At 58.1% G+C, this 22,217-nt stretch overlaps 3 protein-coding genes across 3 annotated transcripts; all 3 read right to left on the bottom strand.

Annotated features, from left to right (window-relative positions):
• Positions 1-89: 89 nt before the first annotated feature.
• On the bottom strand, positions 90-15,311 carry LOC141567154 (solute carrier family 26 member 6-like). Its single transcript, XM_074312385.1, is given in 23 exon segments — positions 90-348; positions 575-675; positions 678-710; positions 982-1,036; positions 1,231-1,407; positions 2,096-2,185; positions 2,601-2,702; positions 2,790-2,882; positions 3,867-3,936; positions 4,100-4,206; positions 4,294-4,389; positions 4,718-4,795; positions 4,891-4,967; positions 4,970-5,000; positions 5,274-5,421; positions 5,503-5,585; positions 5,940-6,092; positions 6,164-6,328; positions 6,515-6,678; positions 7,182-7,292; positions 7,503-7,642; positions 7,727-7,885; positions 14,893-15,311. Coding segments are annotated over 23 exon segments (2,271 nt in total). The 5' UTR covers positions 14,916-15,311; the 3' UTR covers positions 90-333.
• On the bottom strand, positions 7,951-14,839 carry LOC141567185 (collagen alpha-1(VII) chain-like). Its single transcript, XM_074312717.1, is given in 18 exon segments — positions 7,951-8,021; positions 8,255-8,401; positions 8,766-8,888; positions 9,113-9,145; positions 9,148-9,171; positions 9,174-9,257; positions 9,358-9,483; positions 9,820-9,963; positions 10,117-10,236; positions 10,843-10,986; positions 11,073-11,198; positions 11,287-11,430; positions 12,085-12,149; positions 12,151-12,211; positions 12,294-12,443; positions 13,706-13,753; positions 13,920-13,949; positions 14,797-14,839. Coding segments are annotated over 18 exon segments (1,683 nt in total).
• A 4,818-nt stretch (positions 15,312-20,129) lies between the features above and the next one.
• Positions 20,130-22,195, bottom strand: LOC141567155 (transmembrane protein 89-like). The gene is made up of 2 exons (XM_074312389.1): positions 20,672-22,195; positions 20,130-20,320 (listed from the first exon to the last, which is right to left on the bottom strand). The coding sequence occupies exons 1-2, from the start codon at positions 20,961-20,963 to the stop codon at positions 20,130-20,132; spliced, it is 483 nt and encodes a 160-aa protein (XP_074168490.1). The 5' UTR covers positions 20,964-22,195.
• Between the last annotated feature and the right edge of the window lie 22 nt (positions 22,196-22,217).

Below are 22,217 nucleotides of genomic sequence, written 5' to 3'. Positions count from 1 at the left end.
GATTCCAGTTGCCACTTGGGGCATAAGAAGGGTCAGGAGCCAGGGCTATAGACAGCCCAGCCCCCACCAAGCCACAGCAGAGCCTGGTATTGGCAAATGAGTCTTTATTCCTGAGGGTGAAAACACTCATACTCCCCTGACCTGGCCAGGGCCCCATCCCAGGCCTAGAGCACTGCGCTTGGAGTCTCAGGACCTCCCTCCCTGAGTTGTGTCTGTGTGTGTGTACTGAGGGGACTCCTGGGTGACATCTGGAGGCGGCGCAGGAGTGGGTTCTCATGGGTGCCCCATCATACCCTCCAGAAGTGGGCAGTCTCAGGCAGTAAGGCAGCATGGTCAAAGTTTGGTAACCTGAGCAGGCAGACGAAGGGAGGCTCCCGTCAGTTACCCAAGGGCATATCAGCCCTCCCCCCTGGACAGCAACCCCTGCTCCAGGAGAAGCTTCATCTAAAGGCAAGAGGGCATGCCACTGGGGTCAGAGGCATCCAGGAAGGGCGGGGACTCCTGGAGCTGGGATCAGGGTGGGGAAAAGCAGTAGATAAACAAACAGAGCTCAGTGGACCAGAGCTCATCTCACCAACACAGGGCTGACTTGGTTGGACCTCGGGTGTTGGAGGGCAAAGATGACAGCGTCGTGGACAGAGGCAAAGAGATGCTGCTTAGTGATGGATGCATCAAGAACTGCCCAGCCTCGAGCTGGGCGACCACAGGAGCTGTGGGCGAGGAGTAGGTCTCCCCTGACGCAGAGCACCACCAGGAATCCCACCCCCACTCAGCAGCAGAATGCCCTGAGTCACACACGTCACCCCAACTTCCACCCGAGGCTCCAGCTCAACCCTCCCTCACTCTTGACTCTTGACTTCTGCCTCCCAGAAAACCTGTGACCTCCAGTTTCAGAGAAAAACTTTTTCCTTGTGCTGTCTGGCAGAGCCCCACCCTCTTCCTGAAACACTCTTGTGGGCCCCCAACCCCACCCCTACGCACTGTGGCAGGCGGCCATGTACACCTCCACCTCGATCTCCCGGAAGTCACGGAAAATCTGCAGCAGAAAAGAGGGCCGGATTCAGACGGATGCTCAGGGGCTCCCAGGGGGGGATTCAGGCAGAGGGGGAGAAAGGGAGCTTAGAGGGGAAGCTCAGAGGGTTTGGGGGTCAGAAGGCTTAGGTGCTCTTAGAGTTAGTTATTGGGTCAAGGTAGAGGCTCGAGGGGCCTTGTCCTCCCCCAACCCCTTACATTCTTCAGGCTCTTGAGGCACACAGTATCCACAAAGGAGAGGGCGCCCAGGTCCAAGACGAGGCTGTGGAAGCCCGGCTGAGACAGGCCCAGGGCCTTCAGTGTGAGCAGATCTGGGGCCTTGCCATCTTCTTGGCCATGGGCTGCTGTATCCTCTAGCTTACTCTCTGCGCTCGCCTGCTGGGGAACCAGACACACTGCAAGGGCCGCCCATGAGGGGACAAAGGCAGAGAATATGCAGACATGTAGGGACACACAGGGTCAGACATGGAGCAAGCATATAAACATAAACACAGAGGGGGCATGTAGGGGACACATGAGGATGTGGACATGGGGAGCCTCCTGGATGCAGACAGGAGGGACACCCAGATATGTATATCCTGCTATTACCTCCTGGGCCAGGCTTAATAGGGACACTTAAGAAGGGAGGGTGCTGGAAGACTGTGCCCCATCCTCAGTCAGCCGGGTGGAGTGGGTTGGGGGCCAAGGGACAGACCAGAAGAGACACGCACACACGTGCACACACAGGCACCTCAGCACCCTGCCTGGGTCTCTAATTGAGCTTGGCATCCCCTTTGATCATTTCCACCCCCCACCCCCATGAGCACAGCCTGTGGGGGCTTGTGGACTCCCAAATTCAAGGTCTTCATCAAGGCCTCAGATCACAGACAAGAAGCCACAGTAGAATTCTATGGCACATCACTAGAGATTCTTCTGTCGAGTATCTGATCTCTCATCCCATGCCTCCTGCCACTGGCACAACCACCTTGAACCCACAGGGGCAGGTCCATGACTTTCCTCACAGGAAATGTCTGGATCTCTGACAATCTCTGCAGTTCATGGCTGGCCCGTCTGTCAGCCTCACCTTGGCCTTGGAGCCCTCCACATTGTTGCTCTCAATGTCTCCGTCACTGGTGTTGACATTGGAAGCGGAAGTGCACTTGGAGGCAGCAGTCTAGGCCAGGGAAGAGGGGGACAGAAGAGAGTTGTCCCAGCTGCCATATAATAGCCGTGCCAGGCAGACCCAGTGTCTCGCCCTGGCTTTGGACAGTTAGGCAGGCCAAGAACCAAAGCTTGGGAGTGGGGCCAGGCTGAGGCTGTAGGGTTTTGACCAGCTTTCGGAACAGCCATAGATGGAAGAGGACTGTGATGGTTCACGCTGTCAGTGGCTCAGAAGGTGGGAGAAAAACAAAACCCGCCAAGAGCAGACTTGCCAAGGGAGTAAAGCAGGGTTCCTGGGGGCAGCAGGGAGAAAGGAGAAGGGGTAAAGAATGAGGACGAGCAGTCCGGAGCCCAGGAGGCTGGGAGGAAGGCTGGGTGGGGTCAGCAGCAGGACAGGGGCAGGAGTCACTGCTCAAAGGGGCCCCTGCCTGTTTCTGGAGCTTCTCCTTCTGCATTCGCTTCAGCTTTAGCTCCTGCTTCCTCAGCAGCTTCTTCTTCTGGGAGATGAGGTGGTCGACATCCACACCGCACTGGAGGCAAATGTCAGGGAAGGAGATGTGGGCACTCTGGGGAGGCGAGGGACCCTCTCACACTCTCCCTGGGGACCCCGGCCTCACCCTCTGCTTCAGCGCGTCACTGTAGAGCTCGGCATTGGCAAAGCACATGGTGGCTGAGGAGCGGAACACCTTCACGCCTGGAACCTCCCTGGCCTGGGGGTGGGACAGGGTGGGGGTGGCTGAGCCCTCTCTCTCTGCTGGCTGCACCTTGTTCTCCTGCCTTTCCTCCCCCGTGTGCCCCAGTACCTGCCACCCCAACCCTCTGCTCCCCAGCCAGCACGGCCGTGTCACCCTGACTTCTTGTCCTGCTCCCACCCTCCGCCCAGGCCCTCGGCTGCCTGTCAGGCTTCCCCCGTACATCCTACACCTCTCCCTCCCCATCTCCCACCACCCACGCTAGGTTTCCGTGGCTTTTAGCTCTCCCCTTGGGTCTCTGACCCGGCCCTGTGATCTGCTTTCTGTGTGCTCCACGCAGCCAGAGCCCCTCCTCAGCTGCCATGCCAACCACGTCTTCCCCAGCTCCCACCCCATTCAGGGCACAGCCCAGGTTTCTGCTCAGTGTTCAGGCCTGTACATTGTGCCACCCCTGTATCTCCCTTTCCATCCATCTGAGCTGCTCCCCCTCGTGACCTTCTGTCACTCTGCCTGATCATACTGTGCTCAGCCTTCAAGGCTCCATGTCAGGGGGATGGGCTTGTTTATTGCAGAGACCCCACCTCTGTTCCCAGTGCTTGGCAAGGAGGCCCACGAATGATAGAGATTTAATGACTCCATCAGATCAAGAAACAGCCTCCCTGGCACCCCGTGCCCCAGGATTCTGCACCTCAGACATTCCTGACCCAGGGCTGCTAGGCAGGATGGGGCTTGTACTGCTGGCTCCAAGACAGCTTGTCCTGGCCCCTAGGTCCATCTCTGTCCACTCTTCCCCTGTCCCTTCCTAGTCCCTCCTACTCTGAGTTAGGGTCCTAGACCCAAATTCCTCCCCTGAAATTCCAAGGCCCAAAGTGCCCCTAACCCCTGCTGTCCTTATCGGGCGTGGAAGGGACTGACAAAGGCACTTTCTGCCTCTGACAAAGGCCCTTTCTGCCTCTGTCCCACCACATCCACGCCTTCTTCCTGCTCAGCCCTGCCACTCACCTCTGAGAACTCTGCCACGTCTCTGTAAATATCTGTGTCTGGCACCTGCCCCAGGACAGAATAGTGGGGCCTGTGAAGGAAATTTTGAGCGTGGTGGGGGGGGCATGAGGAAAGGGGGCGATGAGGGGGTACTAGGAGCCTAGGGTAACCCCCGAGATGTGGGAAAGCTGGGGGGAGCCAGTGTGGACCTCATCCCTCACCACTGGAAGGGGGGAACAAGAGGCGTGACTCACAGCTGCATGCGGACCACCAGTAGCAGCAGGGAGAAGACCACTGCCACTGCCAGGCCCAGGTCCAGGTTCAGCAGGATGGTGGCTACAAAGGTCACCAGCCAGATGAGCTAAAAACAGAAAGGCAGCAGTCAACAGGGTCTAGAGGGGCCTGGAGCTGAAGGCCCCTGTTTCCGCCGGGCTCCGAGGCCTCTCACCAGATCCACACGATTTGCCTTCCAGAGGGAGCATATGTCGGTGAACTGCTTCAGCATGCCCTTTAGGTTCACAATAATGGTGGCTGCCAGGACTGCCTGCGGGGCGGGGGGCGGTGTCACCGGGGCTGCTGAAAGGTGCCCAGATGCTCACAACCCTGACCCCCAGCGTGGGCCGGACTGAACCCAAGCACCTGGGCAGAATCCCAAACGACCCAACCACCACCTCCCCCGAACCTGACAACTTGGATCTCACTCTGACAGGTTCTAACTCCTGACCCTTGGCTGCAAATCTCACCCCAAAGATCTCAACCTTGAAAAACAGGGCATGACTTTATATCCCTTCCCCTTACCTGGGACCTGACTGATCTGAGCCCTTGGCCTGACCAAGGCCCTTAAACCTGTTTGGGCAGAGATGGGAACTCACCTTGGGCAGGTCTTGGAAGAGTTCCCCAAGTTTGACTATGATAATGAGGATGAAGAGGGAGGAGACGGCTCCGGCCACCTGTAGGGCGGAGGGAGGAAGGTGAGCGTGGGTGGGATCACCTGAAGCAGTTTGTGTGAACACAGGTGTGCTGCCCGCCCACACCTGAGGCTCACCTGTGTTGCCCCAGTGCTCTCCTGTACCAGGCTCCGAGACATGGAGCAGCTCACAGGGAAGCACTGGAAGATGCCCCGATGAGGTTACTGAGACCGAGGGCCACCAGCTCCTGTTGGGGGAGCCCAGGTGTGAGGAGACTTCACCAGCAGTGCCTGGTCACTGTGCCACTGTGTCTAGGCCTACACATTGCCACTCAGTAGCATCCAGAGACTTGTCTGCGGTCCCAGGTGTCCTCCTCTCCCACCCTCAGACCCCCACATGGCCCAGAACACCTGTTTGCTGCTGTTTCCCTCCATCCCACCTGTAACTCTATCCCCCCAGGCCCTGGGGTCTCTTGTATGCCAGGTTGTCCCCTACATGTCCCACCTCCTGTCCCTCAGACCTGATTGCTGTCCACTCGGTAGCCATGCCTCAAGGCGAAGATCTTCCCCAGCGAGATGGCAATAGCAAAGCCAACCACAGCAATGGTGAAGGCCTTTCCCACAAGCTCTGCGAACAGCTGGGGGCTGGGGGCCACTGGGGGAGCCAGCCTGTGAGGGACATTGTGAGGCCAAAGGAAGCTGCTGGGCCTGGCCACCCTCCCGCCCTGACCTCCAGGGGCCAGAGCTCACCCTGCAGGGATGTGGCCCACAACATCCACCCCGAATCGGTGCTTCAGGCCGACACCGTACGAGATGCCTGTGGCCCCAATGAGCTGGGGAGAGAAGACAGGGTCAGAGGAGGGAGGCGCTGGCAACACAGGAGGGGGATGGTTGGTGGGGGGGATGGAGAAACCACTCTGGGGATGAAGAAGGACGGGAGGCCCGAAGCAGAACCTTCAGAGGAGTAAGGGGAAATCGGCGACAGGGTGAGAAACAGACACCACCGTTTGGGGAAAGAGGAGACGCTGACGGGGTGGGAAGATGCCAACATGGGGCTTTCTGCTGTGCCCCCCCCAGGAACTCTCACCAGTGCCCATTCCAATTAATCTTTAAATACCTGGGGGACGCCCACAAGGATATAGGCTCACTTGCCCCTTTCCCCTGCCTGCCCCCCCCAGACTCCTAACCGTGAACAGTTCCCCAGGAAGCGGCAGGGGCAGGTGTCGCTGCAGCTTGTCATTCAACAGCTTCACCAGCACAAGGGCCACCCCTGCCACAATTGCGGTGACCACGGTGCCAATCACGCTCTGGGGCAGCTTCTGGCAGACCTCTACCACTGTCTGAGGGGAGGCGGGGTCACAGCCAGCACTCAAGGTCATGGGGCAATTCCCCCATCGCCCCCCTCACTCACATAGATGAGGGACAATGGCCCAGACGTGCTGCTCAGATGAAGGCCAAACACATACTTGAGTTGCGAGACGAAGACCTGCACAGACGCGGCTGTGGTGTAGCCACGGACCAGAGGCTCTGACAGATAGGTGACGACGAAGCCGAAATGGACCAGACCCAGCCCCACCTGTGGGGTGGCCAGGGGCAGTCAGGGGATTCCCGGGGTGGCTGGAGCAGAGCCCAGAGCAGGGGGGATCCGAGGGGGATGGGATGAGGAAGACGGTGACAGTCAGACCCTCAGGGGAACTGGCAGACAGGGGTGGGCATGGGGTTGGCCGTGGGGTGGGGTCCCACATTCCTGTCTGCTTTGTACCTGGAAGAGGCCCACCAGGACACTGAGTGTGGAGGCCAGCTGTACCCGGGCAGCGTCTCTGGCAGCCTCATCGACTGTGGAGTTCGAGCCCTGCAGGAAGGCCTCGTCTGGGGCCAAGGATTCTGTCACACTGCCTACCATCACGGACATGACAGCAAAGGTGCCTGCAGGGACCCGTCAGGGCATGTCTCAATGGGAGAGGACACTGCCCTACCCTGGAGTCCTGATCTTAAGAGAGAGGCCAGGAGACGTCCAGTTCTAGACAAATGTCCTCAGACTACGCTGTGCCATACAGGCAGTGCTGAGCTCAAGGGCTCCTGAGGGTGCGAGAAATGTTGGCATCAGCTGCCTCGCCCACTGTATCCATTGGCTCAGGACCTCTCCTCTTGTGAAAGGTGGAAGGGGGCACAGCCTGTTTCAGGCTCTCAGGCCCTGCCAAGTATGGGCCCCTCAAATTGCTTCACCCACCTGCATCCTCCTGGACCTGCAGCCCCTCGCTCAGAGGTCTAGTCCTGCCTGGGAATGACCCTTGGGCCAGTCTCCCAGGGGCCCAGTACCAATGCTGACTTCTTCCCTAAGTCCCCTTGCCCTGCTCAGCCCTCCCTCACCCTGTCCTCCATGGGGGATACGGGCATTCTCCTGCAAGACTGGGCCTGGCTCCACTCACCCACAGAGATGTGTCGGGAAGTGCCAAACAGGAAGTAGATAAAGACAGGGTAGAAGGAGCTGTAGAGGCCAAACACGGGGGGCAGTCCAGCCAGGAGGGCATAGGCCAGGCCTGGAGGTGGAATGGTAGCAATGGAGACTTGGAGGCCAGGCCTTGAAAGGATGAGGGAATCCCAGCTCTCGGTCATAGGCCATAGTTCCAGGGGCAGGGGGCATGGCTGCAGGGATTCTTTTTGGGGGGGTTGGGTGGGGGACTTCAAGCGCAGGACCTCGAAGGGTCCCAAAAGCTGAAGGTACAGCCTCTGGATCAGAGCTGGCTCACCCTGCGGTAGCTGCATAATGGCCACACTCAGGCCAGACAAGAGGTCGCCCAGGAGCCACTCACGCACAGGATACCGGGGTAGCCAGACCAAAACCGGGAGGTGCTGGAGCAGAAGGGCTCGGGCCCGAGCATGGGAACACCTAGGGATACAAGGGCAGGTATTAAGTACGTGGGCTACCTAAGTCCTGCCCGTGTCCCCTTCTCCCTCACCCGCTCAGCCTTACTGCAACCAGGTTCGCCACTGGCGGGTCCCAGTTGCTGCGCCCCAGCGCCCCAGCTCCTCCAGCTGTTCCTGGTTCAACAGTGGCCGCTCCACCTTGTAGTCACGCCTCCTCAGCTCCATTGTCTCTGTCGTGGCCAGCAGTACCTGTGTGTCCCTCGGTCTGGGGTGGCAAGACCAGAGACACAGTGAGGGCACCCCTGGCCCAACCTCCCCCACATCTCCACCTCAGGCCAGAGTCACTGAGTCAACTGAGGTGTCTACCACACGTAGTTCAGTGCTTGGGACACGAGGTGACTCTGAAGGCGAGATTAAAGACCAGGGATCAGAATCTGTCCTGAGAATCCAGAGGGGAGAGATCTAAGGAGATCCTGGGGCAGGTTCATTTTAGTGAAGGAAGTGTCATGGTAAGTCATACGGAGGTCACCCCAGGATCAGACGTGATAGAGTGGCTACAGCAGGAGTGCAGGAAATCAGGGGGGTCACCAGTGGGGGGAAGAGCACACCAGGGAAGGGGGCCCTCTGGGCTCACCAGTGTATGCAGTCACTTCGGTGGGGGGCCCTTCTCCAGCCGGCCACAAGACACTCAGCCATATGCGGTATGGGGTGGCTGGCTCCAGCCCGTCCAGTTCATAGCTGCTGAGCTCTGGCCCCAGAACCCGGGACTGTTCCTGGCCACCTGGGGCAAATGTGAGGGTCGGGGCTGGAGGCACGTGGGAGGATGCTACAGCCCGGCATTAACGGACACGCCCACCTCACTGACCCTCACCTACCTTAGTGACGATGACCCCACCAGCCTCACTGACTGACCCTTGATAACCAGTTCCACCCTCCTGACTGATAGTCCCCATCCTCACTGACCCATTTTACTGACTCTGCCCAAATGACCCTCATCGATCTCACCCACCTGGTTGACTAATCTCCGGAAGGTCGCAGACCCAACTGACAGACCCTGCCCACTTTCACTGACCTCGCCCACTTGGCGACCCCGCCCACGGCCCTATCCCCAGTGGTCCCTAACCCCTACCGGGGGCACTTCTTACCCTCAGGTCGCCAACGCAGACGGTAGCCGTGTGCCCCGGACACCGGTTGCCAGCGCAACCTCAGCGAGTGCTCCCCTCGCTGCACTACACGAAGGGTCTCCAGGGCCGGCGGAACTTCAGGCGCTTGAGAGAAAGCACAGAAATTAGGGAGGCTTCGTTCCCACTAGTCCCTCCGCCAATCCCAGACCAACCCTGGAACACGCACCGCCTCTGCCTATTCCAGGTTTTAGGCCCTCAGACCCCGCCCCCACAGGTTTACTACCAATCTCTGGTCCCTATTCCAAACCCCGCCTCCAAACCGTCCAGGCCACCAATCCAAGGCTCGCCCCAAACCAAGCTCCGCCTACGTGTGGTGACGACAATGGAGACAGGTGCTCCTCACGGTCCCCGACCAGTGCAGTCACTGCACCGAGTAGCTGACTCCGCCTTCCAGGCCCCGTATTTCTGCGGAGTCCGTGTTTCCGGGGAGCATCTGTTGTCTCGTGGGGCCACCTGGCCAGGCGAACATGGGGCAACGGTTAGGGGTGGGGGTAGCTGACCAGAGGGGACAGTCCTGAGCAGGGAGGACAAAGGCGGGGTTAAGGAAGCATACCTTCACTCTGGCCCCAGGCCAGTCTGTAGGCTGTGGCTCCAGGGACCCCCACCCAGGTGATCCTCAGAACATCACTGGAAGCATTCAGGATCTGCAGCTTTGACACACTGCCCACGGGCACCGGGTCTGGGGGCAGAGGCAGGGTAAGGCGTCAGGGACCACCAGATGGCTGACACAAAACAGAGTGGTAGTGCAGGCATGGGCAATACAGGGAGGTCTGAAGTTCAGCACGGGGTTAGTGTGGACAGATCAGTGTCGGAAAGCCATGAGAGGGAGGAGGTGAGGTCAGTGCCTTGGGGCAGGCAGTGTGGTCACTGTGGGTGGACACTTAGTCAATGTGGGGTCAGTGTGGGAAGAGAAGTTACTGAGTAGTGATGGAGTGGGCAGCTGGAGCAGTCAGGAATACACAGCGGGGGGGGTAGCCAGTGAGATGTGGGTAGCATCTGGCCAGGGTCCACTCACCGGTCTTCACAACCAGAGAAGCAGGGGTCCCCTCCACACCAGCCACGTGGGCCCACACGTGCACCAGGTACTCAGTACCTGGCTCCAGCCCATCCAGTTCAGCCATCGTGGCTTCGCCAGAAACCAACTGCGATTTCTCTGGGCCTGAAAGTGAGGATGGAGGCAGCTCCAGGGCTAGTCAGACTTTGCCCTCCAGTGCCCCACCCGGACCCCTTAGAAACTCCCAGCCACCATTCCACCCAGAACCCCCATGACCCTCCAAAACCTCTGGTCCCCTCCAAAACCTATGGCCCTTACCATGGCCTGAGCGCCAGGAGACCTTGTATCCCGTGGCACCAGGAAACCTGTTCCAGGCAATGGTGACAGATGAGCTGCTAGTTTGAGTCACATGGACGTTCCTCACTGGGCCCAGTGGGTCTGCAGGAAGAGGTAATGGGGAGTCTGATGGGGGAGGCAGCAGAAGGTCTGGCGGGGGTGGTATTGGAGGCCATCGAATAGGGGAAGACTATCAAAGCCTAATAGGAGGCAGGTATCTGAGAGAGAAGGTAGTGAATGGGTCAGGTGGGGGAAGAAGTGGGGGTTCTGATAGAGGGGATAGTAGGAATCTGAGGTGATAGGTGATAGGAATCTGAGAGCAAGGGAGTCTGACAGAGAAGGTAATAGGGTTCCTATGGAGGTAATAGGAGGCAGTGAGGGGGTCTGACAAAGGAGAAAGTGTAAGTCTAAAATGAAAGTCGGGTCCAGCAGAAAAGGCAGTGGGGGCCTGAGAGATAAGAGGGTGGAAATTCTAAAGCAAAGATAGTGGGGTCACAGGCAGAAGAGGCAGAAGAATCTGACCCAAGCAGGGGCTTAGGAGGAGGCAAGGGAGACTGAAGGGAGAAGCAGGCCTCTGAGGGAGGAGGCAGTGGGACTCTGAAGGGGGAGACTGGCGTTCTGAGGAGAAGCAAGGGTCTGAGATGGGAGGCCTGGGGGTCTGAAAGGGCACTGGAGGTAGAGAGCCAAGGGGCAGGGGCAGGCCCTGACCAGTCTGAGCCACGACGACCACAGGGGGGCCCTCCTCTCTCCCTCGCAGTGCTGACACAGACACCTGGTAGGAGGTCCCAGGCCGCAGCCCCATGATATCTGTGGCAGTAGATTCCCGGGGCAGTGTCTGGCTGGATTCTGGACCTAGGGTCAGAGGGAAGTGTTGGCATGGCACCTGCCTGCCCCTCTATCGTTCCCCTCAGCAACCTTCCCACTCACCCTATACTGACCACTGTCTGTCCTCCAGCTAATCCGAAATCCACTGGCTCCAGGAACAGGTCCCCAGGCCACCCTTACTCGCGTTGCATCTGATGCCACGACCCGCAGCCCTGGGATGGCAAGTGAGGTTTCCGGCTCTGGGGGTTAAAAACAAGAGGTCAGTGGTCAAGACTAGGACTGAGTGAGGGAGGCAGTTGTCCCCCACAAGCCTCCTGCAGTGCTCACCCCTGCGGACAGTGAGGATGCTGACACCACCCTCGCGGGCGCCAACTCGAGCGGACACCCGCACAGTGTAGCTCAGCCCAGCCCGGACATCATCCAAGTCAAAGGCGGTCTGACTCCCAGGAAGCACCAGGGTCCGCTCAACCCCTAAGGGAGAAGGCAAGGTAAGGGAGCAGAGGTCAGTGAGACATCGGGATGTGGGACACAGACAGTCAGTGATGGACAGAGACACAGAATGAAAAGGACCAGTGAGGGATGGGACATGGGATGAAAAGGATGGGAGATGAGGTCATCGGAAAAAAGAAGTCAGTGGGGACAGTGACACAGGTTTACAAGGGCCAGTGATGAATGGGGACACAGGGTCATGGGGGTCAGGGGACAGGGACATGGGATGTAGGATGACAGAAATCAGTGGGCAGCTATATGAGTTGACAGGTTTTTGACAGCAATGTGACAGGGTCAGTACTGGATGGAGACATGGGATGAGAGGTCACAGTAGACAGTGGTCACAGCTAGGGTAAAAGGAGGGCAGGGATTGAGCTTGTAGTTGTGGAGAAGGGTGAAAGCCATGGACAGGGATATGGGGCAGGGAGTGGAGGCAGAGCTGGGTGGGGCAGAGCAGCGGGCAGCAGATCCTGTGACTGGTCTGGACTCTGCTGTCTTGAGAGGCGAATAGAGCAGGAGACAGGAAGAGGCTGTGGAGACGCAGGAGTGGAAGGAGATGCGGGGAGGGTACAATCTGACCCCGAGGGCTGGAATTTTAATGTGTGTGTCAGGAGGTGCTGGCTGTGTCCACCTCACCCTGGATGCTGCGTACAGTGATGCGGTACTCGGTGGCACCGGGAACTGGGCTCCAGGGCACTGCACCGTTGCCCAGGCAGCTCGGTCGCCTGTAGGTCTGTTACCGGGCCCACGGGCTGCTCTGGCCCTAGTGGGGAGCACAGCATGAGAGGTAGCCTGGGTTCCCTGTAGCTTCCCCTCTCACCTGGCCAGGACCACCGAGTCCTCACCAGTGGGGACCACAGTTGCAGGTGTGGCCACCTCCCGGCCCTCCAGCAGAGTGTAGAGCGTGAGGCGATACTCAGTGCCTGGCTGCAGCCCATCCAACTGGTAGCGGGTCACATCAGAGGGCAGTACCACCTTCTGTGGTACCTCTAAGACTGCAAGATGACAGGGTGAGGCAGCTCAAGCCACCCCGACCCTGGCCTCCCCTTCACCTTGGCCAGGGCGTCTTAGTGGCTGCCAGGATAGGATGTAGCTTGATACACCAGACACTGGGGTCCAGGCCAGAGTCACTGTGGGGACAGAGCCCCAGAGAGCAGTTTCTAGGCTCTCGGCCTCACGTGGAAAGGTGCTGGCTCAGGTAGTAGATGGCCATCAACTGTGATTGGATGGCCATCAGCTATAACTAGTTAACCATCAGCTGTTACTGGTTAGCCATTAGCCACTAATATAACTGCCATGGCTATGCTAGAGGGTTGGCTGGTTGGTTGGTTGGGAGCGGAGAAGCGCGGATTTCAGCTAGCAAGTGGGGGTGGGTTGGTTGGCAGAGAAACGGATGGTGGATTGCAGATCATGTGGATCGTACTTCCTGTGTCTCTCCCGGACACCAATGAGACTGAGGTGCAGGAAGACCCCTCGTTGGGGTATTGGCGGATGTTTGCTTTCATCTCGACCAGCCAGCCGCCAGCGAGAATATAGTGGTATGACTCCCCTATTATGGCTCCGTGGGTGTTCCTATTTGGCCTCACTATAGCTGCATTTCTTGTGCGGGGAGCAGGAGCTGAGATCCTGCAAGTCACCCCCCTGACTTTTCTAGGCCCCAAGATCTAGGTAGGTCTAGCTCCCAGCTGGCCTCTCAGGCCCCACACCCATGCTCAGGCAGAGACAGTATCTGTACTTTGGCTGGTGGAAGCGTCTCGCTAGGTTAAAGTCCCCCACAAAGAGACAGCAGGATGAGCACAGACCACACCTCCAGCCCAGGTGTGGCTGCTTAGCCCCAGAGTGTTCTACAGGACAGGTCCCAGGCTGAGTGCCCCTCCCAGTCTCCCCCCCATCCCCCCAGCCCTCTGCTCTTCCCCAGCCAATCCCTGTCCAGTCTGAGTCCTTACCCAGCTGCTACATGAGCCCCTGTGCTGGCTGTCTGAGAACACATAAAAGGACGGGGTCCAGCAAACCAGGGGTACAATTCTTCAGGCACACCCCTCTTCAGATGAGCCCCTCTCCTCTAAGATTACCCCTGAGCCTCCAGCCCCAGGGTCCAGGTTGTAGCCAAGCTCAGTCTAATCTGGGAAAGCCAGGGGATGGCTCTCATCTGGAGAGAAAGGGGTCTCACCTGGAGGGAGAGGCTTCCACCTGGAAAGAGCAGCTCCCACCTGAAGAGGGAGATCTCACCAGGGAATAGATCTCAGGGCAATCTCACCTGGGCGGAAGCTCTCACCTGGGGGAAAGCTGCTCTGGTAGATCTCACCTGGGAAGAGGAGCTCTTAGAGAGGGTGCTTTTACCTGGCGGGAAGCTTTCACCATCTGGGAAAGTTTTCACCTGCCAGTGAAGTTCTGATCTGGAGCATACTCTCACCTAAGGGAACCTCTGACCTGCGGGGAGGCTCCCACCTAGCATGGGAGAAAGCTCTCACCTGGGGGAAAGCTGCTCTGGTAGATCTCACCTGGGAAGAGGAGCTCTTAGAGAGGGTGCTTTTACCTGGCGGGAAGCTTTCACCATCTGGGAAAGTTTTCACCTGCCAGTGAAGTTCTGATCTGGAGCATACTCTCACCTAAGGGAACCTCTGACCTGCGGGGAGGCTCCCACCTAGCATGGGAGAAAGCTCTCACCTGGGAATAGATCTCACAGGGACATCTTACCTGGAGAAAAGTCTCCCCTGCTGAGAAAGCTTTCAACTGTCAGACGAGTTCTGATCTGTAGGTAGCTCTGACCCTTGGGAAGGATCCCACTCAAGGAGCAGGAACTCACCTGGGAAGGGCCTGTAACCTTGGTGTCCCGATTGGTAGAGGAAGTGGAGTGGGTACCAGGAAAACCCTCAGAGACTTGACATCGCTGTCTCACAGAGATCTTTGAGGCCCTCGCCCCTCCTCCTTGAGTCACTCAGGTCTTCTAAAGGGACTTCCCCCCCCGCCCCCGCCGTGCTTGGAGGGCGGGACATAGGTCCTTGGCTCCTCCCTCTTGTACAGCACATGGTCAGAACCCGAGCGCTCATTCCCGGATCAGTACTACAGCTGGGTGACTCAGACCACCGCCATGAACTCTCGCCACCAAGGCGCCCCACCCGCGCACCTCCTGGGCGGGGGCTCCTCCGCTCGGAGCCGCGTCCCTGCGGCCCACCGCTGGCCCTCAGGCGGCGCTCGAGCGGCTTTCCGCACAGAACTCAGGGGCTGGGACCGAGCCTGCTCCCGCCCGGTCCCTCGCTGCAGTTGGGCAGCCTCCAGCCGAAAATTGGCAAAGAGGTAAACCGAGGCGTTGCAACCGGGAAATGGCTGCTCCTGACTTGGCGGTACCCCTTGCGAAGTAACTCGGGCCGCGCGCCTGAGCGGGGGCCATGGCGCGGCCCGCGCCTCGCGGATACGGGGATCTGGGGCTGCGCCTGCACTCACCCTGACGTTTCTGACAGCCCCATGGCCGGCCCGTTGCCAGGTGCCCGCAGTTCTAACAGCTCAGGCTTGGGGCCGCTACCTGCCGAAAGGCGGGTCTGGGACAGGGGCCAGGTCTGCGGCAGGCACCCAACGACCAATTCCCAGGCAGGACGGGGAAGGCTTGGGCCAATCAGAGCGCTCGGGCGGGGCCTAAGTGACGTTTTGTGGGCGGGGAGAACCCCGTGGAAAAAAATTTAACCCCTTCTTCCCCTTCGACCTCGCTTCTGCCGCCCAAGGTGGCTCGCCCAGCAATCCTGCCTGAAACTGGTGGAACTGCAGAACTGGGACGCACGGCCCCAGGTCCCTGAACCAGATCTTGACTTCTTGCGGAGGTTCCCTGTGGGATGAGGAGGGGACACCCCCAAGTGGGCAGGATGCCTGGGGGCGCGACTAGTGATCCGAGCCTTAGCTCTCTGTGGAGGATATCCGGGTCCATGGGGCCTGTCATGCCTCTGAAGACGCCACTCTCAGGCTTTTCCCCTGAGATCGGGCATGTCTCTGAGACCCAAGGTGCCCAAAGCCTCTCTTCAACTCTGGACACCCAGAACTGAAATGAGTCTGAGGTTCCCCTCCTCCACACATAGCACAGCCCAACCATCTTGCCCCAACCCCAAGGTTTCAGCCAGAGCGGAGCCGTGGAAGAACGCGACATCGCTGCTGCCGGCTCCAAGTCCGACAGGCTGGTAGGGGTCAGAGCTATCAATAGTCTGAAGGGTTAGCAAGGACAAAGTTTCTAGGGTTAGTTTGACCCCCGGCCAGGGCAAATGCCAGGTTAAAGCTGCAGCCCTGAAGACTCAGGACGTTGCTGCCTTGAAGGAGGGGCATTCCCTTGGGACCTTACTCCCTGCACCTGTGCTCACACTTCAGGCCCCAATCACAAGGTGATAGGCCAGAATTCAGAGTGAAAGATGGGAACCTGGTCCAAATCTCCGATGAAATAGGCTATAAATAGCTGGATATTCTTGGGGGTGGAGGTGGGGCGGGGGGGTAAGACAGTGCTCAGATTTCTCCCAAAGGTCAGCTTGATTTGAATCATTCATAGACATCCTCTGATCCCACCAAACAGAAAGAGGCAATAAACATTTTCTATAGAAGTTTATTCCCAAAACAGAGCGCGGCTTCACGGAACAATTTACACAGACAGGAAAGGGGGCCATGGGGCTAGAGGGGGTGACCCCCAGAGAGGGGCATCTACAGAACCTAGGACATAGCAAGGACATCTCTCTCTCCCCAACAGTGGACCCCTCAACCCTTCAAGGGCTGGGGTCACTCTGGGTAAGGAGAGCTGCAGTCCTGGCTGGCAGGATTTGGCACCAGTCAGTAATGTAGAACTATTATTCTCCTTGAAACTGCCTCCCAAAAGTATGCATAGGGGAGGGGTGTCTGCACACACTCCCCCGCCCCCGCCGTGCTTGGAGGGCGGGACATAGGTCCTTGGCTCCTCCCTCTTGTACAGCACATGGTCAGAACCCGAGCGCTCATTCCCGGATCAGTACTACAGCTGGGTGACTCAGACCACCGCCATGAACTCTCGCCACCAAGGCGCCCCACCCGCGCACCTCCTGGGCGGGGGCTCCTCCGCTCGGAGCCGCGTCCCTGCGGCCCACCGCTGGCCCTCAGGCGGCGCTCGAGCGGCTTTCCGCACAGAACTCAGGGGCTGGGACCGAGCCTGCTCCCGCCCGGTCCCTCGCTGCAGTTGGGCAGCCTCCAGCCGAAAATTGGCAAAGAGGTAAACCGAGGCGTTGCAACCGGGAAATGGCTGCTCCTGACTTGGCGGTACCCCTTGCGAAGTAACTCGGGCCGCGCGCCTGAGCGGGGGCCATGGCGCGGCCCGCGCCTCGCGGATACGGGGATCTGGGGCTGCGCCTGCACTCACCCTGACGTTTCTGACAGCCCCATGGCCGGCCCGTTGCCAGGTGCCCGCAGTTCTAACAGCTCAGGCTTGGGGCCGCTACCTGCCGAAAGGCGGGTCTGGGACAGGGGCCAGGTCTGCGGCAGGCACCCAACGACCAATTCCCAGGCAGGACGGGGAAGGCTTGGGCCAATCAGAGCGCTCGGGCGGGGCCTAAGTGACGTTTTGTGGGCGGGGAGAACCCCGTGGAAAAAAATTTAACCCCTTCTTCCCCTTCGACCTCGCTTCTGCCGCCCAAGGTGGCTCGCCCAGCAATCCTGCCTGAAACTGGTGGAACTGCAGAACTGGGACGCACGGCCCCAGGTCCCTGAACCAGATCTTGACTTCTTGCGGAGGTTCCCTGTGGGATGAGGAGGGGACACCCCCAAGTGGGCAGGATGCCTGGGGGCGCGACTAGTGATCCGAGCCTTAGCTCTCTGTGGAGGATATCCGGGTCCATGGGGCCTGTCATGCCTCTGAAGACGCCACTCTCAGGCTTTTCCCCTGAGATCGGGCATGTCTCTGAGACCCAAGGTGCCCAAAGCCTCTCTTCAACTCTGGACACCCAGAACTGAAATGAGTCTGAGGTTCCCCTCCTCCACACATAGCACAGCCCAACCATCTTGCCCCAACCCCAAGGTTTCAGCCAGAGCGGAGCCGTGGAAGAACGCGACATCGCTGCTGCCGGCTCCAAGTCCGACAGGCTGGTAGGGGTCAGAGCTATCAATAGTCTGAAGGGTTAGCAAGGACAAAGTTTCTAGGGTTAGTTTGACCCCCGGCCAGGGCAAATGCCAGGTTAAAGCTGCAGCCCTGAAGACTCAGGACGTTGCTGCCTTGAAGGAGGGGCATTCCCTTGGGACCTTACTCCCTGCACCTGTGCTCACACTTCAGGCCCCAATCACAAGGTGATAGGCCAGAATTCAGAGTGAAAGATGGGAACCTGGTCCAAATCTCCGATGAAATAGGCTATAAATAGCTGGATATTCTTGGGGGTGGAGGTGGGGCGGGGGGGTAAGACAGTGCTCAGATTTCTCCCAAAGGTCAGCTTGATTTGAATCATTCATAGCCATCCTCTGATCCCACCAAACAGAAAGAGGCAATAAACATTTTCTATAGAAGTTTATTCCCAAAACAGAGCGCGGCTTCACGGAACAATTTACACAGACAGGAAAGGGGGCCATGGGGCTAGAGGGGGTGACCCCCAGAGAGGGGCATCTACAGAACCTAGGACATAGCAAGGACATCTCTCTCTCCCCAACAGTGGACCCCTCAACCCTTCAAGGGCTGGGGTCACTCTGGGTAAGGAGAGCTGCAGTCCTGGCTGGCAGGATTTGGCACCAGTCAGTAATGTAGAACTTTTAATCTCCTTGGAAACTGCCTCCCAAAAGTATGCATAGGGGAGGGGGTGTCTGCACACACTCCCCCCGCCCCCGCCCCGCAATCCTACACCACCACTGTTCCCAGTGGTCAGAGGATGCCTTCTGGGTCTGCTGTTCAGCAGGGGAGCAGGGGACTCAGGGCTGACCTTTGGCCTGGGAGAGCTAGGGGTTAGAAACCCCTCCATATGGCCAGGCCCAGGGTCCTCACAGGTGGGTCCTCCAAGCTCCTCTCCCACTGTCTCTACTTTTCACTTGTAAACAAAGGGAAAAAAACATTCTCAACTGTAAACAAAGTATAAAAATTCAAAGTTTTAAGGTGTAAACAAAGTTTTAAAGTGTTTTAAATCTGGACCTGTAAACAAAGTAACAATAAAAGTCCCCAGTTTTAGACATCAGACAAAGTAATAAAAGAGTTTTGTGAACAGGTCGTAACAGTCGTTTTTCCCTTTAAAAGAGAATAAAGGAGAGGTGGAACTGCGTCTATTCCTGCAGCCCAGGTACCTAGGGCCAGGGCGGTTCCTGTAAACTTGGGAGGCAGTGGCACCTACAGTCTGTGTCTCCAATTCCCTTGTTTCTGCTCCCTTTGCTCTCCCTCCTACCTCACTCTTCAGAATAAATTCTAGCAGGGGGCAGTGTCAGGGAATCAAATGGCACCACAGACAACTTTTGCGTACAGCCGGGGCTGGGGCTGAATCAAGACCCCTGGGCCCACCCTTTGCAGGGAATGTCTGATTAGAGGCCTGAGCCTCTCCCCGTGGGAGAAAGGGAAGCCTTGCTCTGTAAACATGACATCTGCTGCTCCACCAGCACCCACAGCATCAGTCGTAGGTCATAAGGCAGTAAGTGGCAAGGACTCCACATAATAAACATCCACGTCCATGGGGAGGGGCAGCATGAGTGAGCCCAAGAGGAGGTCAGAGGACCCCTCTTTCCAAGACCAACCCCCAGTCCCAGAAGTTTGGCCCTTGGGGCATCCAAGAAAAAGCAAAGATCGGTTCTGTACTTTGGGTTCTGACAATATTCAGATCAACCTGGGGGCGGGGGCAGGGGAGGGTGCATTTGCCTGAATCTACCCCAGTAAGATGAGAGAAAAGAGCATATGATTTGCCAGGAACCCAAATGGGGCCAAACTCTGCACCTCTTTCCCTCTGTCCCCCTCCCTCTCCCAGCCCAGTCTCAGAACCCCAGGTGACAGAAAAGCTGAAAAATAACATAAGCATATCTCTCTGGTTACAAAGGTACAAAAACGTATAAAAGTCCTCCCTTCAGTTCCCTCGCCCTGCACACCTGTTCCACACATGCTCACACGCTCACGGACGAGCATGGACACTCAGCACTGCGGCAACAGGGCGAGCGGGGGGCTGCCTTGGGATCAGCACGACTTCTGGAGTTTCTTCTGTTGGCCCAAATCCTCCATCACCCTCGGCTGTTCCTCGGCTTGTCCGTCTCTCCCTCAGGAGTGACCTTCACTTCTGGGAACTCTGCAGAGTTGAATGAGGACATCAAAGGCGGTTGCTGAGAGGGCTCTGAGTCAGGTAGCTCTGGACTCCCCCCACCTACCTTCACCTGCCCCATCACCTTTGCCACTCAGTCCCTAGCCCCCTTATGTCCATTTTGGGGTTCTCCAATCCCTTCGCCCATTCTGGGCCCCCCAGACCCATCAGCAAGGCCCCTTGGCAGGCCACCAATGTCTTTTCTCTAAGCACTTAGCAAGCATCTACTATGTATAGACATTACATTAGACACCCTACAGATTCTGTCTCAAAAATCCCTGTATCTCAGACATATTTTGCAGATGAGGAAACTGAAGCTCAGAGAGGCAAGTGTGACTCCAGAGCCTGAACCCTTGCTCAGTGCCCCCAGCTTCTCCCTGCCTCCTGCCCCCACCCCCCACCCGCTGGCCACCAAGCAGAGAGGCACGTGTTGGGTCACCCATTGGAGGTGGGAGTCCCCTTTATTTGCATTGGCTGCTGGGTGGCTAGATGCTGCAGGTGGCCCTCGATCTGGCCAAGGAGGGCATCCAGCATGCGCAAGACCCCGATGAGTAGGGTTCGGTCTGAGATCAGGGTGTGCCGTTTCCAGGATCCCGGGGGGCCAGTGGTTGCTTTGGATGTTGAGGCTAGGACAAAGACGCAGGAGTGACAGCGGAGGGGTGGGACAGAAGTTGACAAGGGAGAAGGGCCTGGGAAGGGGGGCTGAGGGCGATGAGGGATCTGCTGTGGACTACAGTGGCCATGGGGCCCATGGGGGTGGGACGAAGAATAGGGATATTAAAGGGAGACGGATGGGGGCAGGTACTGGCCATGAGGAATGGCCAGGGGCTGATGGGTGTGCTCGGATGTAGGGACCTTGGGGTGTGAGCGGTGGGCAGCAGGAGGCCCCCAGGACATGGGTAGGAGGATATGAGTTCACTGGGTATAAGTGGATGTAGGGGGCTGTGGGGGACGGAGCAGTGCTGTGCTCACCTCGCTCTTGGCGGCCTGCGAGCGCCTCCTCTGCAGCAGCTTACGGCTGATCAGCAGCAGCAACGCGGTGGAGGTGAGTGTGACCCCAGCCAAAGGGTAGATGTGGTTCCCCCCCAGTCCCATCCAGTGGCCAGGGCAGCCCAGGCTGGCCCTGCAACCCTCCAGGCTGTTTGGCTGGCACCCCCAGGGCTGTAAGTCCAGCCCCACCTGGTACCACAGTGGCCGTGACCAGGCATAGCTCGGGGAAGGCATCGCCAGGGGGAGCAGCAAAAGCAGGAAGGATGGCGTGCACAGCATGACTGCGCAAGTGCCAGGCGGAACCTGGGTGCCTAGCAACAGGCAACACAACCCCTCCCCCAGAGGCAGCAGGTTCCAGTTGGGCCCATGGCCTTTCAGGAGGTGCAGCCTGGCCAGAAAATGCAGTGGGGGTGGGAGTGGGGATACAGTTCCAGGCCTGGGAGGATGGCATGGCAGGCGTGGGGCCCAGGACTGAAAGAGCACCTCCTCCCACCCTCACCTCTGCACCTAACACCCAAGCCCTACAATTCTAACCCCACTGCCCCTAATGCTGCTGTCTAGCTCAGAGCTGCTCAGGGGTCCCCTACGCCCAGCCTACCCTTCAGTCTGCATCACAGCAGAGTGAACGCTCAAAAACGTGGGGCCCCTCACTCTCTAAATAAAGCCTGAAGGCTCATCCGGGCCTCTGGCGCCCTTTGGTCTTCCCTCCCGCCTCCCCTGGGATGCTGCACCTACCTGAGTTCCCTACACCAGGAACACATCCTTGACTCCTAAAAAGGCACCTCTCATGCCTGGACTTTCAGCTCAAATGTTACCTGCTCCCTGAGCCTCCTTCCCACAACCGTCTTGGGCAATACAATCCGTCCTCTCTGTTTATTTTCTTCAAAGCATTGCAACTTCTTGTTTGAGGTCCACCTTCTACTCCAGCACATAAGCTTCACTCAACCAATATTTACCAAGCACTGCCATGTGCCAGGGCACCATTCTTGATGCGGGACATGGGGTGACAGAGTAGACAAAAAGCCCCAACTTCCTGGGCTGAGGTTCTGGGGGTGGGGAGAGGACAGATGAGTGGTGAACACAGCGCAGGGCACATATACACTGAGACAGAAACAGCTGGGTAAGGGTGACTCAGTGACAGGGAGGGTGGGGCAGCATCCGTTGGCCAGCACTGTTGCGAGCATTTGGTGCCATTTCCTCATTGAATGCTCACTGAGCAACCCAGGAGGTGGGCACTCTTACCATTCTTGCTCTGATGAGGAGACACCAAAGCCCAGGAAGGTTCTAGCGTCCTCCATACCCCAATCACTCAGAGTATCAGCTGGCCTGAAGGCCCACTGCTGCCCTCTGGGCCACATGCCCCAATGTTGGCATTTTGTGGCAGAACTCAGCCCATGCTTTGTGGTTGACTGACTGGCAAAGCCGAGGTGCTCTAATTACACAAAGAGGTGTTCTCCCAAGTCAGTCACGTGAATTCTTACTTCTAAATGCAGAGCAGCAGTACCTGTGAACACCTGGGCGTGCTTAGCTGGC

Source organism: Rhinolophus sinicus, linkage group LG10 (assembly GCF_036562045.2).
Source record: "Rhinolophus sinicus isolate RSC01 linkage group LG10, ASM3656204v1, whole genome shotgun sequence".
Lineage (NCBI taxonomy): Eukaryota > Metazoa > Chordata > Mammalia > Chiroptera > Rhinolophidae > Rhinolophus > Rhinolophus sinicus.
The sequence above is the reverse complement of the archived record's forward strand: the minus strand, read 5'-3'. Positions and strand labels throughout refer to the sequence as shown.

Excerpts from the sequence above, each read along its gene's own strand:
- LOC141567155 (XM_074312389.1), bottom strand. The coding sequence starts at position 20,963 with ATGCTGTGCACGCCATCCTTCCTGCTTTTGCTGCTCCCCCTGGCGATG. Across the intron at positions 20,321-20,671 it reads GCGCTCGCAGGCCGCCAAGA|CCTCAACATCCAAAGCAACC; the intron begins GCGAGGTGAGCA and ends TCTTTGTCCTAG.